At 41.0% G+C, this 18,693-nt stretch overlaps 1 protein-coding gene across 2 annotated transcripts in view; it reads right to left on the reverse strand.

Annotated features, from left to right (window-relative positions):
- The window catches only part of sorcs3 (sortilin related VPS10 domain containing receptor 3), a 207,701-nt gene that overhangs the window by 14,159 nt on the left and 174,849 nt on the right, over positions 1 to 18,693 (reverse strand). For both annotated transcript variants that reach the window (XM_034591721.1, XM_034591710.1), the window contains 5 exons: positions 17,845 to 18,016; positions 9,116 to 9,302; positions 5,188 to 5,321; positions 3,641 to 3,764; positions 3,008 to 3,120 (listed from right to left, as the gene is read on the reverse strand). In XM_034591721.1, coding sequence (XP_034447612.1) covers positions 3,008 to 3,120; positions 3,641 to 3,764; positions 5,188 to 5,321; positions 9,116 to 9,302; positions 17,845 to 18,016 — 730 coding nt within the window. The remainder of the gene's footprint in view (positions 1 to 3,007; positions 3,121 to 3,640; positions 3,765 to 5,187; positions 5,322 to 9,115; positions 9,303 to 17,844; positions 18,017 to 18,693) is intronic.

The following is an 18,693-nucleotide window of genomic DNA, read 5'->3' on the forward strand; positions in this document are numbered from 1 at the left end:
TGCAGCAAATCTATTAGAGGGTCCTAACAACAATCAGAGATGCAGTTTTTTAAAACTACGCTCCAAAAGGTGTGGAACAGACTGCTCAGAGAAGCTAGTTATATATATATATATATATATATATATATATATATATATATATATATATAAGAAAACTTAACATTTCTCTTTACTTCAGCCATTAACTTGCCTGCACGCCTGCGCTATTAAATATTTTTGTATTACTTTCTTTCTATTTCTAAATGTTCTTATCTTACTTGTGTTCTCTTCTATGATTCACATTTTAAATGTTTTTATTTTTGTTAACATGTTTTTTTTTTTTTCTTCATCAATATTGTATGTAAAGCACTTTGAGCTGCATTTCTTGTATAAAGGCTTATTATTATTATGATTATTGACCAATTTGCAAGCTAGGTGTGAGAGGGAAACAAAAACAATCAGGTAAGGTAGAGAGTCTTTCTTTCTTCAATTCTGAATGAATTCACAAATTGGAATGTGTGATTCTGGTACATTACAGTTTTTTTAGTGGTAACTATGATGTAATTGATAAGAAACACATTCAGTTTCAAGCTGTGGTGCAATCAAGAATCTGAATCTATTTCTCAGCATAACATGACCTGTGGATTCATTTTGAACTGATTTGTTGTCTATGTTTGATGAGAGTATTATTTAAGTAAGACTCAAAGGACCGCTGTGTGTTTTCATTATTCTACCATCACCTGAAACTAAGACTCCTTTCTTTGTCAGCTTGGAGCCTTTTATGTCACACAGGGAGCGGGTCCTGCTCCACGGAGTCCACCATGTTTCTACAGCAGCCCAGCATGGACAAACCAATCACTGGCTCTGGAGAGGACCTTTCAGGATTTTAAGTTTTGTGAAGGCCATTGTAGATTCTCTTCCATGCTTCGGGAGGTGAAGGTGAGGGGTACTCAGTTGGTTGCTATGTGCAAACTTCACTGGCAGCTGCCACTTAATCCTACTCTATAAATAGTCAGGTGCCCATGTGCTTACTGTTATCACTCCTCTTTTCATACTGACCTTAAATCAATCCATTCTCAAATCAATTTCAGCAGAAGTGATGGAGGACAAAACTCCACAGCCCTGGTTCTTTTCAAATACTCATTTAAAGTTTAGTGTTTTAGAGTCTTTGTGTCACTGTCCCTCCACGGCAGCCCTGAACGTCCAGGGGAGCACCAAAGGGGAGATTTGTGAGAAAAAGACTGCAACTCCGCAAAATAATGAATTGATCTAATTTATTCTGCTGAAAACTCGTAATGACTTCTAATTAACAGTGGTATGTGTTTTAGCAAATAATATAATGTATATTTAATATGAGTATGATGAGCATGTTCAGAACAGACTTTACTTTGCATCATGTCAAAAAAAATCAAATATAAACTGAAATGACTGTGTTAAAAGATTTTAAATGAACAACAGTGTTCAGCCTTATTATTTGGGGTGTATTTTGTGCATGCAGCATTAACAAACAAATGAGTGATTTATCAAGTTATTAAAAACTAATTTTCCACAATGTGAACGTGGAGCCTCTGAGCTCCATGGAGCTCCAGGGCCTCAGGGCACTTGCTCCCTCTGTCTGATTAGTTATCTAGTCTTGTTTTTTGCCTGCTGTAATATGACACAGAAATAGGAATAAGCTAACTGCTGCTAAACAATGCAGCCCTGAGACAAAAATTGAAATAAAGGCACTTGCAAAGATAAAAGTTGCAGGACCTTATAAATCCTATAATGCTACAACATCCCACTCACATAGTGAATGTACTGTAGGCCTGTCAGCCCCCCTCACAATTAAAATCTTTGGCACATAGACATAATACAAGAGTTTAACTGTGATGCTACTAATACTCACAACATCCTTGTTTTCTCACACACAATTCTGTTTGACTTGTGTGATTAGTGAAGTGCACAAGCCTTTAATGGCTCGAGAACACATCAATAACCCTGGTGGTGCATTTTAGAGTGAAATATACACCTTCAGGTGAGTGAGTTCAGTTCACACATAAACAAAACCAGTGTGGCTACAGGGTTGTTCATATTGATTCTGTCTAAATAATCTACCCCATACTTGTTACTTTGCTTCTTGATGGAGCAATATGTCTGTCATAAACTTAGAAGTTAAAAAAAACTTTATTTGTCAAATTATTTGAATTTAAATGATATGCCCAGGAAAAGATAAACCAATTGGCTCAGAAAAAAACGGGCCTCAGTCTGGGTTATTCAGGTTACTCATGAGATCCCCTTCAACCACTTAATTCTTCCTCCAAAAGCACCCACCTGCAGCTCTAACTCTCGATATGGCCAATATGATGGGCAAAAGTACAGCACCGCCAAATGCAGTCCGCTATTCACGAGCTGTGAATGAGGAGATGGGTAGCCCTTTAAATAATGTGTGTGCTTCCCACACACACTAAGAGCACTTCCAGCCCTCCTACGTTCAAGTGTGCAAGCACGTGCGCACACACACACACACACACACACACACACACACACACAAACACACACACAAACACGCACGCACGCACGCACGCACACACACGCACGCACGCACGCACGCACACACGCACGCACGCACGCACACACACACACACACACACACACACACACACACACGCAAACACACACACACTAGACTTAGTAACAGGTATTGTCAAAATTAATGGTTTTAGTTTTGAGGATAATTTTAACTGTGACTTTTAAAATGATGGAATCGGTGCTAATGAAGCCTTCCTGGGAGAGAAGGAAAGCAGAGGCGTCTTCACACCTGTCTGATGATGAATCACAGAGTTGCCCGAGGGTGTTATCTTGCCACAGCAATGAGCCCGCGGTGCTGGGCAGCAAAGGCAATGGGGTTATGGGAAATAATTGAATAATAGTAGGGCGAGAGAGAGAGAGTGGGCGATGAAAAGACAGTTAAGAAAGAAGACAGAGAGACGGAGGGGTAGAAGGAAGGAGGAGAGATGGAAGGACAGAGAAAATGAAAATCACTCACTTGAAGCAGAGCCTTCTTAATTACTCTCCCCACATCCTGTCTCCACTCATGTATGTCAGGGTTGAACTCGTCCAGATTAGGTGAGAAAGATAAAAGTAGAGATTTGAAGAATTCTGTCGAGGAGAGTCAGAGGGGGGGGGGATCATCCATTAATTCACTCGGCTCTCGGGGCATTATTCTCATGGAGCTGTGCCAACTGTCATTTTGCTCAAGCTGAGTTTCAGGTAGTTAACACTTGATGAAAAGAAGAGGGCTTCACATATCCCTGCACTTCCCTTTGGCTAAATGTACCAGATGCACTTCGAGATAATTAGAAAATGTCTCCGCTTTGTGCCATCCCATCCGCTGGTCATAAATCATTGCATTATACAGATACTTGCGACTAGATTACTACATTTCAAATGAAGACATATTCTTTAGAGGTTTGAACAATAATGTGATGTATTTTACTCAAGCAGCAGATTCATTTCAGAAAGGAACAACCCAGAGAATAGGCAGAATAACGCTGACTAAAAACGGTGAATTGCAATGTACTTAACTGCTTTTGATGAGATTGAATTTTCTTGAACACATTAAAAGCTGGAAAGTTGCTACTATCACAGACTTGGGCACAATAAGAAAACAAGTACTGACCTTTGACTGCTATGGTCTTGGTATCCTGCAGGATGGTGTTGGCTGCAGCCACTTGGACTGTGATGGTGTGCATTCCCTCATTCGTGAAGGTGTATGAGATACTCCCGTCTAACGTTATCACTGGCTGCAAGCACACAATTAAGAGGTTAAGAAATCCTGTTACACTGCACATGGCACAACTGTTCTACACTACACCATGCCTCATTTAGTACACATATGGATATATAGCTTTACAAAAAAAAAAAGTGTATCATTAGCCCACGTACTTTGATGGAAATAAAAGGTTGTGAAAGGTACAAGAGGAAAATATTTGTTTATCATTGTCAGGTGGATATTTTATAATGCTCATATGGGTTTTACTATTCTTGGAAGGCAACCGTTTTATCTATGGTAACAATGCTCACACTTTAAAGTAATCTACCATGAATTTTGGTGTATGGCATTGGCCAACGAGCAACTTCAACTTTTGACTTTGATGACATTACAAAAGTAAAGAAGGAGGTTCAACATTGTATTGCCATTGTCTTTTGTGTAAGGGTTGGTGGTTAACATTACCCTGTTTACCATGTTTACCATCTTAGTTAAGAGTTGTGGATAAATTGGTAGACAAGTTCATCAACACGCTGACATTTGCTGTTTTGCACTAAATTGAAAGCACGGCGGAGGCTGATGGGAATGTCAGTATCATCAGTATCATCAGCCCAAGTGTAAATGGTACTAGCGGAGAAGGTGGGTTTACTATAGGGATTACAATTCATCCTCTGGAAAACATGAGTATATTTACCAAAATATGTAGGGTGTTCATATTGTAGATGATATATTCCACTTGATGAGTGCAAATGTTGATGGCTCTTAGTCAGACCATCCACAATTGCTTTATGATTCATCCTCTGAGAACCTTGAATATTCGCACCAACTTCACAACAGTCCAGCAGGCATTTCTCAGGACACTTGAAAAACTAAAATGTCAACCTCAGGTTGCTGCTAAAGGTGTCGGCATCATTCTCGGAGGATCCTCTGAGGACCATGAATGTATGTACAAACTCCTGTCTGTAAATGTTCATATGAATCTATTTAATGCTTGTGACCCTGACATTTTTGCTGAAAATGCGAAAAGGGTCTCCAACAGCTTGATTGCTCTGGACACCATCAAGAGGAGGAGATGCAACACTATACTTTAGTGGCTCCTGCAGTTCCTGTTTGCATCAAAGCATTTTTGATGTATTTTTTCACCCTGTGATTTATATTTAAAGTATTTACCAAAGTAATGGAAACCAGACTGAACTTGACATTGAACTTTTTACTGTAACAACACTAGTGTGGCTAAAAACAAAAGGAGCAACTACAGACCGATTATGTCTGAGTGATTTTTTACCAAATGGAATTGCATTATGATTTTAGTTAACCTGTACATCAAATTCCTTTTGGCTAGCTGCAAATTTATATCAGAACTTACAAAAGTAATAAAACATGTAAAATCGGACATATCAAGCAATAGAAATGAATGCTAAAATGTATATTAATGGGTCATCTCCTAGAAGATTTACCTCCGTATTGTTGCCCAGCCACCAGAAGTAGGTGACGGTACGTGGGTGACTGGGTAACACCACGGCTGTGATGTTCACTTCCTTGTTTCGTATGACCACAAAGGGAGCAAGGAGTTGAACATGTTCCACTGGACCTAAAAGAGTTCAAGAAAAGAAACACAACAAAGGAGTCACGGTCATGTGCATGGCGACTTGTTATGAGACTCGCTTGAGACTTGTGGAAGTACAAGGAGGTTAAAGATTGTCCGAGGGAGAGAAACAAACATCATCACGTTCGAATGGTTTTCTCCATCAGTCCAAGACCTGCACCTTGGGTGAAATAAAACAATATTCCAAAAGTGTATATGTGTCTTCGCCCAGTGATAAACTGGTGACCTGTCCAGGTTGTCTTCCTGCATTCAAGGGTAGGATCCATCTACCCGTCCGCACCTTATTCCCCATGAACAGGATAAATGGATAAAGAAAATGGATGGGTGGATGGATCCAAAGTGGATAAAGAAAATGGATGGGTGGATGGATCAAAACAGTAAAAACCCTTAGAAAAGATTTACCCTGAGGGGGAAAGAGTTCTTGCCCAGAGTGTGTTGACATGAAATGATGGACAGAATTTGAAAATTCTAAATAATATGACCTCTTACGGTACGACCATTTTGATAAAGATTATCTTCATTGGCCCGAAATAGTATGTTATATAAAACTGAATAGGAGCAAATACATAAAAAAAAAATATCAAACGCTGCTCACAAACTAAATCTTAATCATACTGTAAAAGAATTGTTCCACTTTAATGTCAGTTTTGTTTTAGACTACAACAAATGGAAAATGAGTCAGACAGACGTCCAATTACCGCGTCCGAACCTCATGCTGGCAGGTTTACTGAGATTGCCTCATAGGTAACAAATACACCATATGGTGAGCCTTTTAACAGTGTGCATGCTGTGATAGCAGGAGATGAAAGACTTTTATGTTCATGTGATTATTTTCTTGGTGTCAGATTCCACTTTGTTTTTGAAGATATCGAGATGTAACGGTACATTTATTACTACTAATAATGACTGTAAATTGGCATTATTCTTTCATTTATAGTGGAGAGAAAATAATCCTCACATGATAGACTTTCTCCGTTTTTTCCTCCTGTCTGCTGTAACAGCATCTACTCACCACTAGGCCGATGGAGGGGTGGGAGTATTTGAGTCCACAAGACACTTTTGGAGTTTCAGGGGAAAACAGCATTGCAGCCAAATCCAATACAATTGAAGTAACTGGGCACCGATTCTTCAAACACTTCACTCACCCCCCGGATGGTGGTGAGTAGATAATGAGTGAATTTCCATTTTTCGGTGAACTGTCCCCTGTAGGTGCTTTGTCCCTCCTGCGCCATGACCCACTGGAGCATCTCCTAAAATAGTGCCCCAGTGTAGAGATCTAGGTCATCACAGTTACAATTATAAACACGCTGTTCTGCTGATGGAGCAGTTAGGTTACTTCTTGACTGGACTGGATTAAAGTAAGTATTTCCTTAAGATAGCCGGATGTTTGTTGTCATAGCTACAATGAAAAAAGAGAAATGTGGTTGAGGATGTGGAAGAAAGAAAGAACGCAGACTGTTTCACACAGAAAACAAACAGCGGTTCTGCATTCTTTTGATCCCTTTATCCCAGCCTCCCTCTAATGTGGACTTTCTGCTCTTTATACTAATTGCTACTTTGCTCCTGCCATAATTACTGCAGCCACTCTGGCCGGCTTAACAATAAAACTGAACTATGGGTCATGATCAACTGCAGCACAGTCGAGTTATGGGTGCTGTTTTTTAAAAAGAGGACATTTCCCAGCTACGGTAGCTCAACTCTTTCTCCAAACAGCTATCTCATGTGCACGTTACTCACCTAAAAGAAATGTTATTAGCAAGATCTAAAACCAGGCAAGTCAAGTCAAGTCACTGCTGTTTTTTTCAACATCAGCCATGGCCATAGTCCTTTCCTGACCTTTTGCTCAGGGTTGCCTGAAACCATGGAAATGCTAATCGTGCTTTGGGTGTATCAGCAGATATTGTCGAGAAAAGAGATAATTTGAACCTTTTGTAGACACGTCCATCGTGAACACATTTCATTATCATGATAAAAACTGTAATCCTGGCAAGATCACATTGCTTTTGACAATTTAGGTCATATACATGTAGATTCTGTGAGACTGTAGATCATAGTTATTCCAATCTATCCTGACCAGTTATTTGCAAACACGTTAGATTTATGGGCGCACCCAGCAGCAAATGAGTTCCTGGGAAATGATCGCCAAAAACTTGTCTTGAGTAATTCAAAGTGACATATGATCAAACGATATTCTGACAATGTCTGACAGTGTGAAGTGGTCACAGTAAAACTCCCTGATGATCACATTTTGCTTTTGGCTCTGTAACTATGGTGATTTCACCTAAAAAAGTCCCATTCTGACACAGAAAATATGTCAACGCCATCATTTTTGACATGATACCTTCTGGGTAATGCTAGAAAACATCCCCACTAAGAACCTAACAGGACCTGACAGGGGTCTAGGTTGCTTTACACTAATCTCAGGGATGAAGTTTCAGATGTAATTCACTACTTTCATAGAAAAACTGCAGCGAAAGCCTGGTGTCGTGCTGTGGTCTGGGGTGCTCGTCTCGCCAGGGCTTCGGTTAGTTCTCATCCTCTTTAACCAGAACTAATCTTTATCCTCAGTTTGAGATGCCTGGTGTGTGTGTGTGTGTGTGTGTGTGTGTGTGTGTGTGTGTGTGTGTGTGTGTGTGTGTGTGTGTGTGTGTGTGTGTGTGTGTGTGTGTGTGTGCTCGTGCGCTTATGTGTGTCATTGAGAGTCAGTCGTTTGGCACTAAAAACGCTCAGCAGAGAGAAATCATTGTAAAGAAACTCACACACTTTGGAATAAATGCAGATAAATGATCACTGCCAGAAACATATCAATCCAGAACACACTGGCTGACACATCAGGGTGGTAAGATGTTGAATTAAAACGGATTGAACAATGAGATGAATGAAAGAGTAACTAACAAGACAAAGAGACCAGTCAACACTGAAAGGAACGTATTGCCACTGAGTTGAGCTGGAAAAAAGGGGATCTTGTAATTTGTTATGTAAGGTGCTCTGTAAAATCTGCTCTATTTTAAAATAATCCATTGGGCTGGAGTCGTTTCCTCAGGTAACCGGCAATTAGCTGCAGTGGCCCAGAAGGCCCACTTCACCGTGTCTGCCTCTGCCCACACTGACATCTCACAGAGACAAGTTAGTAATGACCTTTCTCCCAAAAGATGTGTTTATCCACTGAATTACACAGTCCTGTGCACAGGACACTTTGGATTTTGGTTTTGCAACTGCATTTTGTGTGTCCATTAATAATATATATAAAAAGGACTGACTAAGCACAAACCCTAGCACAGCATAAAAATCATCTTTAATTTACGGTACAGTAATTTCTGGTGTTCATCTAAAAGCCTCTTTAAGCATAATATCTAGATATATAATATAAAACATATATTATCATTATATCCTATATAATATATACAATATAAAACAAAGTTGGCAGATGAGTTGTCGTTTTAGACTGCAAACAGTCCCAACGACCTCCTCCGGAGAGGAACAGCCGCCTGTATGAAGCCTGAGAGGAGAAACCCAGGGCGATACAAGAACACAAACACTTGTTATACCACTCTTGTTAAGTTTGTTGTCTGGAGCTGTCATCTGGACTGCGGTGGCAAGACAGTGAGGGAATAGTTTTCAGAGAGATATTAGGAAGAAAACCTGAAACAAGAAAAGTGAGGGGAACAAAAATAGAATTTTGGAAAGTGATGGGAACATCTTCCGAATAATCCCCAGAGAGAAATGAAGCCCTTTACAAAAACCAATGGCACCATGGTGTTTACAGTGAGGGCCCTTACATGTGATATGCAGGAAGAGCGTCGTGGTGTCCAAACCCAGCGTGTTCTCTGCCAGCCCTGTGACACGGAATATTCCAGCAGACTTGTAGACGTGCTTGATTCCCTCCTCGGTCCAGCTGAGGTTGGAATAGGACACGGCTGTGCCGTCACCGAAATCCAGCTGGATGTTGGTCCGTAAAGAATCCCCCTGAAACACAGCACAGCAGAGCTCCATTCAGCTACAGATGAACATTATGGGCTGTTACATCAGTGTGACCTGTGATATCACAAACCTTGTTTCTTTCTCAATCACTCGCTGACACTCAAAGTGCGATTGCATGTTAATGTAACCAGCAGTTTTGTTGACAAGGAGCATGAGTGAAAAGAAAGAAAGAAGAATGTGACGCAGTGTGTAAGTAGGAGAAGAAATGGAGTCGGTGGAGTTCAGATGGGTTTCAGTGCTGAACAATCATATCCACAAAAAGGAGATTCAACTTGTCTGAGGAGAAAACTGTTTTTCTCTGAAAGTCTTAAAGTTGCATGGCACAAATTTAATCCAGGCCACATAATAACAACCAGAACCACACATATTAATACTCAGGACTCCAGATATCAATACACACCACCCAAATTATTAATATATGAAGTATTATGACTGTAACATTACTGTTAAAGAGGGTGTAGTTATATGCTTTTATTAGAGTAACAGCATCACTTGCACTGATGGAAGCATGATCAACAAATTCATTAAAAACCAAAATAAGGATCATCCTTTGTGCTGAGTGACTGCTGAAACTCCACAGAGCTATTCACAGGTTGAACATGTGGCATTTGCCTGCCAGAGGCAGCTGCTGTTTTCAAAAGGACTCGTACGGTCACATGTTGTATGCATCTCTTTGGCTTCACTGTTTTTATTCATTTTAAATGAATTATACTATTTTATCTGCATTAATTTGGTCAGCTCTTTATTTATTAATTGATTTATTTTATTAATTTTGGCTCAAAGTATGCTCATGAGCTTCCCTAATGTTCTCGTGGAACATGTGTTAGTTTGTGCATTAGTGTTACTATTGTTATGACACATTGTTATTGTACATTAGTGACCAAACTACTTCCCCCCCAGTGGGAAAGTTGGAAATTTGCAATCTCGTGATCCCGACAACAAAACCATGCAATTGGAGGAAGTGTCATCCTCCATGAAACAATACAGATAGGTGGTTATAAAGCTTGGCCTCAGCAAATCACCACCAAACAGTCAGCCACAGTAAGTTTTCACTTATTGACTGACAGCTGCGAAGTCCCATTCATGACGTTGAACTTCACTGAGTGGTTACCAGGGCAGAGGTTGTACGTCTCCATCAGTCAAGTTGCTGGGGAAATGGTGACGATGCTCCCTTCCTTTACAAATGTTTCATTTTGAGTAATGGACAAAAAAGATCACTTTGATGACCTTTGTCCACCAAAATTTGATCAGTTCACCTTTGGGTTCAAGTAACAAAATTAAGAAATGCCATCACGGCGGTCCAGTTCACGAGAGTGGGATGGACGGACCACTAACCTAAAACCATAATGCCTAAGGCCGTGGCTGGTTAAACACTGTAGCTTTAAGCAGGACATTGTGAATCCCTGTGACCTCTACCCTCATAATGAATCTTTACCCAAATACTGAAATCCCACCCTCTGATTCATGGGCCTTGTTGGGAGCACTACACACGACCTGGCAGGAATCACTATCTGACCAACCGCTCACATTCAGCTCCCAAAATGAAACTTTGAACACTTTCAATGTTTCACGATAGTTGATAACCACTGACATTGTTTATTAGTATCCTTCCCAAAAGGTTACTGCATTGTAAAAAAAAAATCTGAAAATGCTTTTTACACAGTGGACAACAATTACAGTGAAACTCGTAAAGCTCTTGCACAGTGATTCAAGGTAAACAGACGTTTTTATCACCTACTGTAAATGTGATGGATGTATTAGACTACTGTAACTTCATCTTTCAGTAGTTCCTTTCACACTGATACAAGTAGAGGGTCATAACCCCAGGCGAGACACAGATTTGCCTCTACAGTAAGACTGAGTTGGCAGGGATGGATCACTGAGAAGTAAAAGTTAAAATCCATAAATGGCAGAGAAGTATTAGTGTTTTAGAAGCATTAGTACTTGAAACGTCCATGAAATGCATAAATGTAGTTTTATAGTTAATCAGTGTGATTTTACTTTATTTAGATAATAACCTGTCATCATTTTGCTCATTGATCAAGTATATATTTACAAAATATAATGATAGTACTCAGATATAATTACACAGTTTAATTACAGTTGTTTCTTCAATTATTAAATCTGACAAATTTAGCAGAAAATTAACAGGCAATAATGTGCTTTGTTTTGCACAAATTTGACAAATATCAATCTTCTTGGTAAATACGAATTAAATGAAAATATAACTTATAGCTCAAGGAGCCCCTGCAGCAGTAAAGTAATTATGAAAAATAGTTGAAAGTCAGCTTTGATTACTAATTATCTAGATGTTGTCATTCAGTGTATATTCTGTATGCGTGTCAGAGAGAGTGTGCACATGTGCGTCTGTGTATCCCACCATGTTTGCCTTTGCATGCCGTGTAAGTCTTCAGCTGCCTGCTGCGTTTCCTCAGGGAATCACATCTGGCGCTATGCGAGGATCAGCACTCAGCCCGAGTGTTGGTGGCTCCAGCTGCCACGGCGACCAAATTTGAGCTCACCCCCCCCCCCCCCTCATCGGGCCCATGAAAGCAAACTCCCAGACTCCCCTTGGCACACCGTAGCGCTGGGCTGGTGGGATCTTCATTTGTAACACTGCATTAGCATGCCAGCTCCACCAAAATGCACAATCAAACATAATAAATAAACCAATTGTTTTCTTTCTCTTTCCTTCTCTTTCACTGTCTCCATCCCCCTCTACCTGAGTCCCGTCTTTGTGTGCTTCCAAGTGTGAAAACACAGAAGGTTTGTTTGAGGCTTTTGGGGATATTTCATGCCACTTTGCCTGGAGAATGATATCTGTGATTGGCTGGAGAGAATAGAGAACAGCTAAGAACAGGGTTTGTCAAGGCGGCCATTGTTAAGAGCTGTAATGAGTTGGCATGCAAACAAGACCTGGGCTCGGTGGCGCCAATGTTACTCAGCTCGATGGGCTGTCCATTCTGTGCTCACGCTTGCTCTCAGTATCAGCCACAATGGAATTCACTCATCTGCATGAGGCTGAGGCTGACCTGTCTCTAAATGTCAATCTTTGTGTGCGTGTATCTCTGCGGGCTGAGCAGATCCAAGAGCATTGTGACTGGAGCCTTGAGACTCGGGACATCAGTGTCACTTGTGCAATGAAAGCACAGTTGTACTGGCTGACAAGGGTTTGGTTACACAAGGCTGGCGTCTGTAGACGTGCGTGTCAAACCTGAACCCACAATGTCAGTGTGATGGGGGACAACAACAACAACAACAACAAAAAATCACTGTAGCTGTGAATAATTCTGGAATGTCAGCCTGGTTATTTCTCCAGCAGACAGAGCAGAGCTCATTTTTCCCTTTCGCATTCACGGTCAATATTAAATGCAGTTACTGTGATAGTTTGTCAATGAACAGAGTATTGTTTTCATGGTTTGGAGCATCCTATTGTTGTAAGACACCATGGGTGAGAGAAACAAATCAAACTGTGTCTGTGAAATAGAGTTAAATAAGCGTGTTGCTCAATATTTCTGCATTAACAATGGATCAATGGATGGATGAATAAATTCTCACATGAAACCGCAGCCCCCTTTAGCTCTAAGGAGCAACTGAGCATCCTGTGGCAATTGGTTTGTCCTTTGGGCCCAAAAGTCAAATAATGGAATAGTTATTTGACACAAAAAAGGGACATATAAGTTAAAGGGTGTTAAACTAACTGCTGACTAATTTCTACACATATCCAAATGAGTCTGTACAAATCCATTTATTATCATGTGGCAGAGTTTGAAAATTAACTCTGCAGTTAATATTTTATCTGGGGATCCTCAGTAGTCGTGGCTGTCATGTTTGATCACAATGTTCATTGGCAGGAGATTCCACAGAGCTTTTCCACTGGGGCAGAAATATGTTTCACAAAAAGATAACATGAGCAAGAACAACTGGAAAACATTTTCCCTTAAATGTGACTGGAGTGCCAAAACATAAGTGGCTCATAAAAATTCAAACCGGCAAAACAATTATTAGGGAGATCACAAGGAGCATGTGCTAACCAAGAAGGACACAGTGTTCAAGTCTTTGAACTTGTTGAACTTGCTGATGATTGAACTGGAGACACTTTGGGAAGGGACCACAAATTCACATAATGCCGAACACTAAAATACTCAAATAAGACATTTCAACAGTTATAAATAAATACAATTTTAAAGCCTTAAGGGTACAATTAAAAAGATGTCAAAAAATCCCCCAAAAATCTATTGAAGAACATCCCCAATTTTTTGTGGAGAACAGAAGTATCTCTCTGATGAAAAAACTAAAATGAGGCATGCTGTTGCCAGCATCTATTCTCCAACTTAAGCACTGAGATGGCAAAGCCTTAGTCACTTCAGCTCTGCCAGAAAAAGAGTCAAATCTGACTCATGACATCCCTGAACCAAGAGGGAGGCCAGATTATCCACAGGCAGGAAGTCAGTGCTCACTAGAGCTGATTTCAAACATGCACTAAACTCCTGAGGTCTGCTGAACCTTCTCTGCAGGGGCTGTATGTGTGAACGTGTGTCCGAGTGAGAGCCTCATGAGTTTTTTGCCAACTGTCTCCTTTTGGCCCCTTAGTCTGCAGAAACTCCGGAGGAGTCCAGGAGCGAACACAGCAGGAGATCCTCTGCAGGATTTGCCACGAGCAAGTGGGGGGGTTAATGATATATTTCTAACATGCAACATATGCAAAAATGCAAAAAAAACAACTAAAAGAATACAAATGTAGTAACGATAAAAAAGCAGAGGCACAGGGCTAGAAGACCCCATGAAGGTGTCAAGACAGTTTGTGGTGATAAGAGCTGACCCCGGTGCTGATGTACAGTAAACAAACATGCGTGATCTCCGCAGCAGAATTTATATGTTATGTTAACATGAGGCAGGAATCCTCTGCAGACAGCACCACCCCTCGCCTGAACTCTCTGGAGGATTTGCTGCAGTTGTGACCACGTCTGAGCAGAGAACCTCCTGCTGCAATGTTCACGTGTGAAAGGCAAACTCCGGAGAAAGTCCGGACCCAATTCTCTGGAGTTTCCCCAGAAGTCATGTCTGAAAATGGCTTAGATGTCGCCATATGGTCTGTTGCAGCCTCCTCAGTTTAAAAAGGAATCAGTCGCAAAAAGCTTAATTTGATGAATGTGCTGAATGCGCCTATGGCCCTGTCCAGACCTGGTATCAGAGAGAGGTGGAGAGAGAGAGGTGCGCAGCGCTAAGTACGTCAGTTCACACCTGGCATTAGTATGTGTCTCCAGGGTGCCCGCAAGCTTACCTGGGAGAGCCAGCACCCGATATACAGAGGCTTGAACCCTTCCACATTGTGTAAAATGATCTACTCATTGTCCTTATATTTCAAATATTTAAGTTATCCATCCATGTGCGATTTTTTGTGTAACTGTAGAGGATAAACGTCAGTACTTGTTGTAAAGGTTAGTATATTGTTAGGGCTGCATTTGTTTGTATGCTGTTCAACCTTCGGAAGAGTCTTGACAATAGTAATGACTGGAGAGTTGTTTTACTGAGCCACAGGTGCAGACTTTGACTTTTTGGTCAGTGCAGGTAATTGTACAATGTCATCATGCAGTTAATCAGCCTCATGCATTCTATGAATTATCTTTCAACCACCTGCACTCACACATACACTGTACTCTGCAAACACAACACTGTTTAAAGTGGCGGAGAGAGAGCAGAGTGAATGTGCAAGTGTCTCAAACTCCCTCTGTCTTTTTCCTTTGATGCCAAAAATGGAACGGCGGATAAATTCTTCATTTGGATTGTTTGAGATTTGGTCGATGTCATTTAGGCACAAGCCAATCGCTTCTCTGCCAAATGCTTAGTGAAAAGTGAGTCACTTTTAAAAAGCTCATTTGTAGCTGTAATTACTGTGTTGCGTAACACTTTTCCTGAACAGTTAAAAAATAGCCACTGTACCATGTGATCATTTTGGTCTTATCAAATACCAAAGAATGGGTCCATTTTACTTAGATTTCCTCCTTGCTTTTAAATGTGGATGTGTGCCAGTCTCTTTACCCATTAAATATTTAAGGCTGCTTGCCTTCCCCCTGTTGCAGGCTTCATGAATATAAATTAAACTTTGAATTCATCTTGAGAATTTCCTCAAAGAGGGTGGATGCCACAAGGATTCTTTACTGCATCCTTCTTTTATAACATTACTGAGCACCCCGACTCCCTTCCTCCATCGCCCCCCCTCCTCCCTTTCCACCAGACAATCCCCCTCTTAATGAAAGAAACAGGCTTCCATTCCTCAACTCATCACACAGTAATATGACAACCGGGCCTGGACAACACCTCAGGGGAAAACACTATTGCTAAAGCCCCAAAAAGCTTGCAGTTCATTCCAATGGACCACATTCTGCCTCAGAAACAAGTGAGGCAGTATCCTAGTGACCAGACTGTCCCGCTCTGGACATAACGCCTCTCACTCACTAACAGGGTCTCTGGTCAGGTCTTTTACTTCTGCCTCTGGCTCAGAACTCTGACAGACTGTGGGTGAGCTGCAACAATTTGACTCTATTAAACTTTGAGAGTCTTGGCCCTAAGTCACTCTCCTACAGATCACCTGACAGTACTTAAGCATGTGTGCTTCAGGGTCCAGTAAACTGACTTCGGTGAAACTTTGATTGGTGCATTCAGGGCCTGATCTACTAAAGGTTTGAACGTGTAACAAAGTGTGCAAACTTGATTTCAGCGTAATAAATACATGCAAGCTGATCTACTAACGGTGCGCACTGAGGATTGCGTGCAGAATAACACGCGCTGTCCATTTAGTACGGTTTCCTTAATGAATATGCAATATCGGGCGTTTCTACCCGAGTGTGCAAAATATTGTGAGGAGTAGATGGAAATGTTTAATTAAGCACACGCAATGTGATTTACAAAGCATGAAAATAATTGCGGTGATTGTGACTGCGTCTATATTTAGTACGTTTGAAAGGTAGGTGCTAATCGGCACAGTGTTACGCACAGATGGCTGCAGTTACTGTGGTGAGGAGGAGACGGCATGGAAGAACAGTTGTTTTCTGCTCATGTTAGCATGTTTGGATTGACAGAAGCAAAAAGAATCCCTCTCTTGCCAGGGCACTGACCATCGTCCAGATACAGCGCTGCCCCTCAGCCTGGTGTGCGCTCTGTGCGCTACAATGGTCCGAGTGTCACGCCTGAGCACTCGTGCCACAGAGAGTGAACTGCACCTGCTACGTAATATTGGTCAGAGGCATCTCTCCCCCCCCCCCCCACCTGTTTTATTGCCCAGGTTTTATTATGAGCTATTTTTTTCTTTTGTTCTTCTTCTTATGTCCTGCCATCTTCTCTGTATTTCAGCGCTTGTTCGTTTTGTTTTACCCACAGCATTTACTTTCTCGCAGATACTTTCCAATATCGCGTTTCTTTGACTTATATTAATATTTCTTTGCTGGAGCTCAACAACTCACACCTCCAACTCCATGGCATTCAATTTCACTTTGCGCTTGCGGTCACTCTGCTCTCCGTAATGCTCCATGGCGGAAACCAGTAACGCACGCAAAACACTCATTTAAATACTACTGCCTCTACCATGTTTGCATCTGTTGGCATTTGCACAATCATTTTTAGTAGATCGCCCGCAAAACGCCCCCCAATCCAAACGTGCAATCTGCTTTAATGCACATGCAATATAGCACTCTTTATTTGGGATCTTAGTAGATCAGGCCCTCAATTGTTTAATCCAAAGAGGCGTTGAACCACTGATTTAATGGGGTTTAGGTCGTCAGAAGACAATGATGGATTATAATGTGTCATCAGCATATACATGCTAATTAAGTGATCAAGAGTTATTATGGAAAAACTCAGGGAAAATGAACCCAGCTTCGAGCCCTAAGTGATGCCACATATGATGTTGACCTTTCCACACAAGACATTCTAATTCAACACAGTCACAGCAATTTATTGTTTAGATGAGCCAATGAGGCAAGTAGAGAGGTCTGAAATTGTGTTGTGCAAAATATAAATATATATATTTATTTGCCTTTTGAGCACATCCATGTATTCTGAGATTTTTTTTTTTAAGTTTCACTAATACATGCCTTTTATATTAACATAGCAGAAATGTGAAATCTGACAGTGATATTGATAAACCCACAGCCAATTATCACCTGCCTCTGCAGTTTTACCTTGGATCTTAAGAGCGAAGCATTGTGGTGTATACACCAGATACAGAACCAAATATTTCACTGAGAAGATGGGGAAGACTGAACCAGAGCTATGAAGAGTGTGAATACTGCACGAAACATTCAGCATGTGTCTAAAAACACGAATGAAAGAAAACTCCACTGATCTGCTTGACAAGGAATTGGCTATTCTAAATTGCAAGCTATGGTGTCATAAGGTTGTTCTGGTCCCAGGTAGCCAACAAATAATTAACCCTACTTTATGTAAAAATCCATTTAATAGATCAGTGCCTTAGGGGAACAGGTATTGATCTAGTCTAGTGAAGGTGCCATGTTTTGTGTGTTCTTACCTCATCCAGATGCACCAGGAAGGTGATGTTGGTGCCCAGGTTGGCCGTGAGTTTGCCGTCTTTGGTGGTCACCAGCAATCCTTTAGGAGGTCGGTTTGGACACTGCTGCTTTCTTGCTGTGTACATTTCCTTCACTCCTTTAGTGCAGTTGTTCAACACCACCTTACGATACCTTTGGAAAAACACAAGTTAGAATTCAGATTTTCTTTAATTTAATTCTGTTTCATTTTTAAATTGTTAAATCCACGTTAGTCTACACAGTCTTGAGCCACATGCATGGGCTTGTGGCTCATGAACAATTTAGTTGAACTCAGCAGAGTGGTGTCGATGCAGCTGTTGTGTCTGTATAGCCTGTGCAAAAACTGGGTGACAACTGACAACATAAACCATGTCTGTGGCTTGGACACCTTGCAAAGCTTAATCACAGCAGTGGTGAATAAAACACTCACACTGTGATTAAGCTTTGCAAGGAATTTGTCTCCTGGGGATTCTGCAGAACAAACGCAGAGGGCAAATCTAATAGAAAGTAAATCATTGCCCCCCCAGTTATTATCAACTATGTCTAAACCAAACCAGGTATACAGCTGTGGTTATAATGTAGCCTATTATGGCAAGTTCAGTTAAGTGGAGTGATGACAAGGTGTAAAGAAAGTATGGATTTTCTAATCAAACGACCAGCGTCAGGAAATTATCCCTATTCATTGCAAAGAACGTGACTGTTGGTCCCACATCTATTATGTATACATTTGTGAAATAGGTCAACAAAAAAATAAACATCACTACAATATCTTCAAGCAAAGTTTCATCATGGCGTTATGACCCCTCTATCTCACCACATGGAGGCAGTTT

The sequence above is a fragment of the Hippoglossus hippoglossus genome, chromosome 1 (assembly GCF_009819705.1).
Source record: "Hippoglossus hippoglossus isolate fHipHip1 chromosome 1, fHipHip1.pri, whole genome shotgun sequence".
NCBI classification, from domain to species: domain Eukaryota; kingdom Metazoa; phylum Chordata; class Actinopteri; order Pleuronectiformes; family Pleuronectidae; genus Hippoglossus; species Hippoglossus hippoglossus.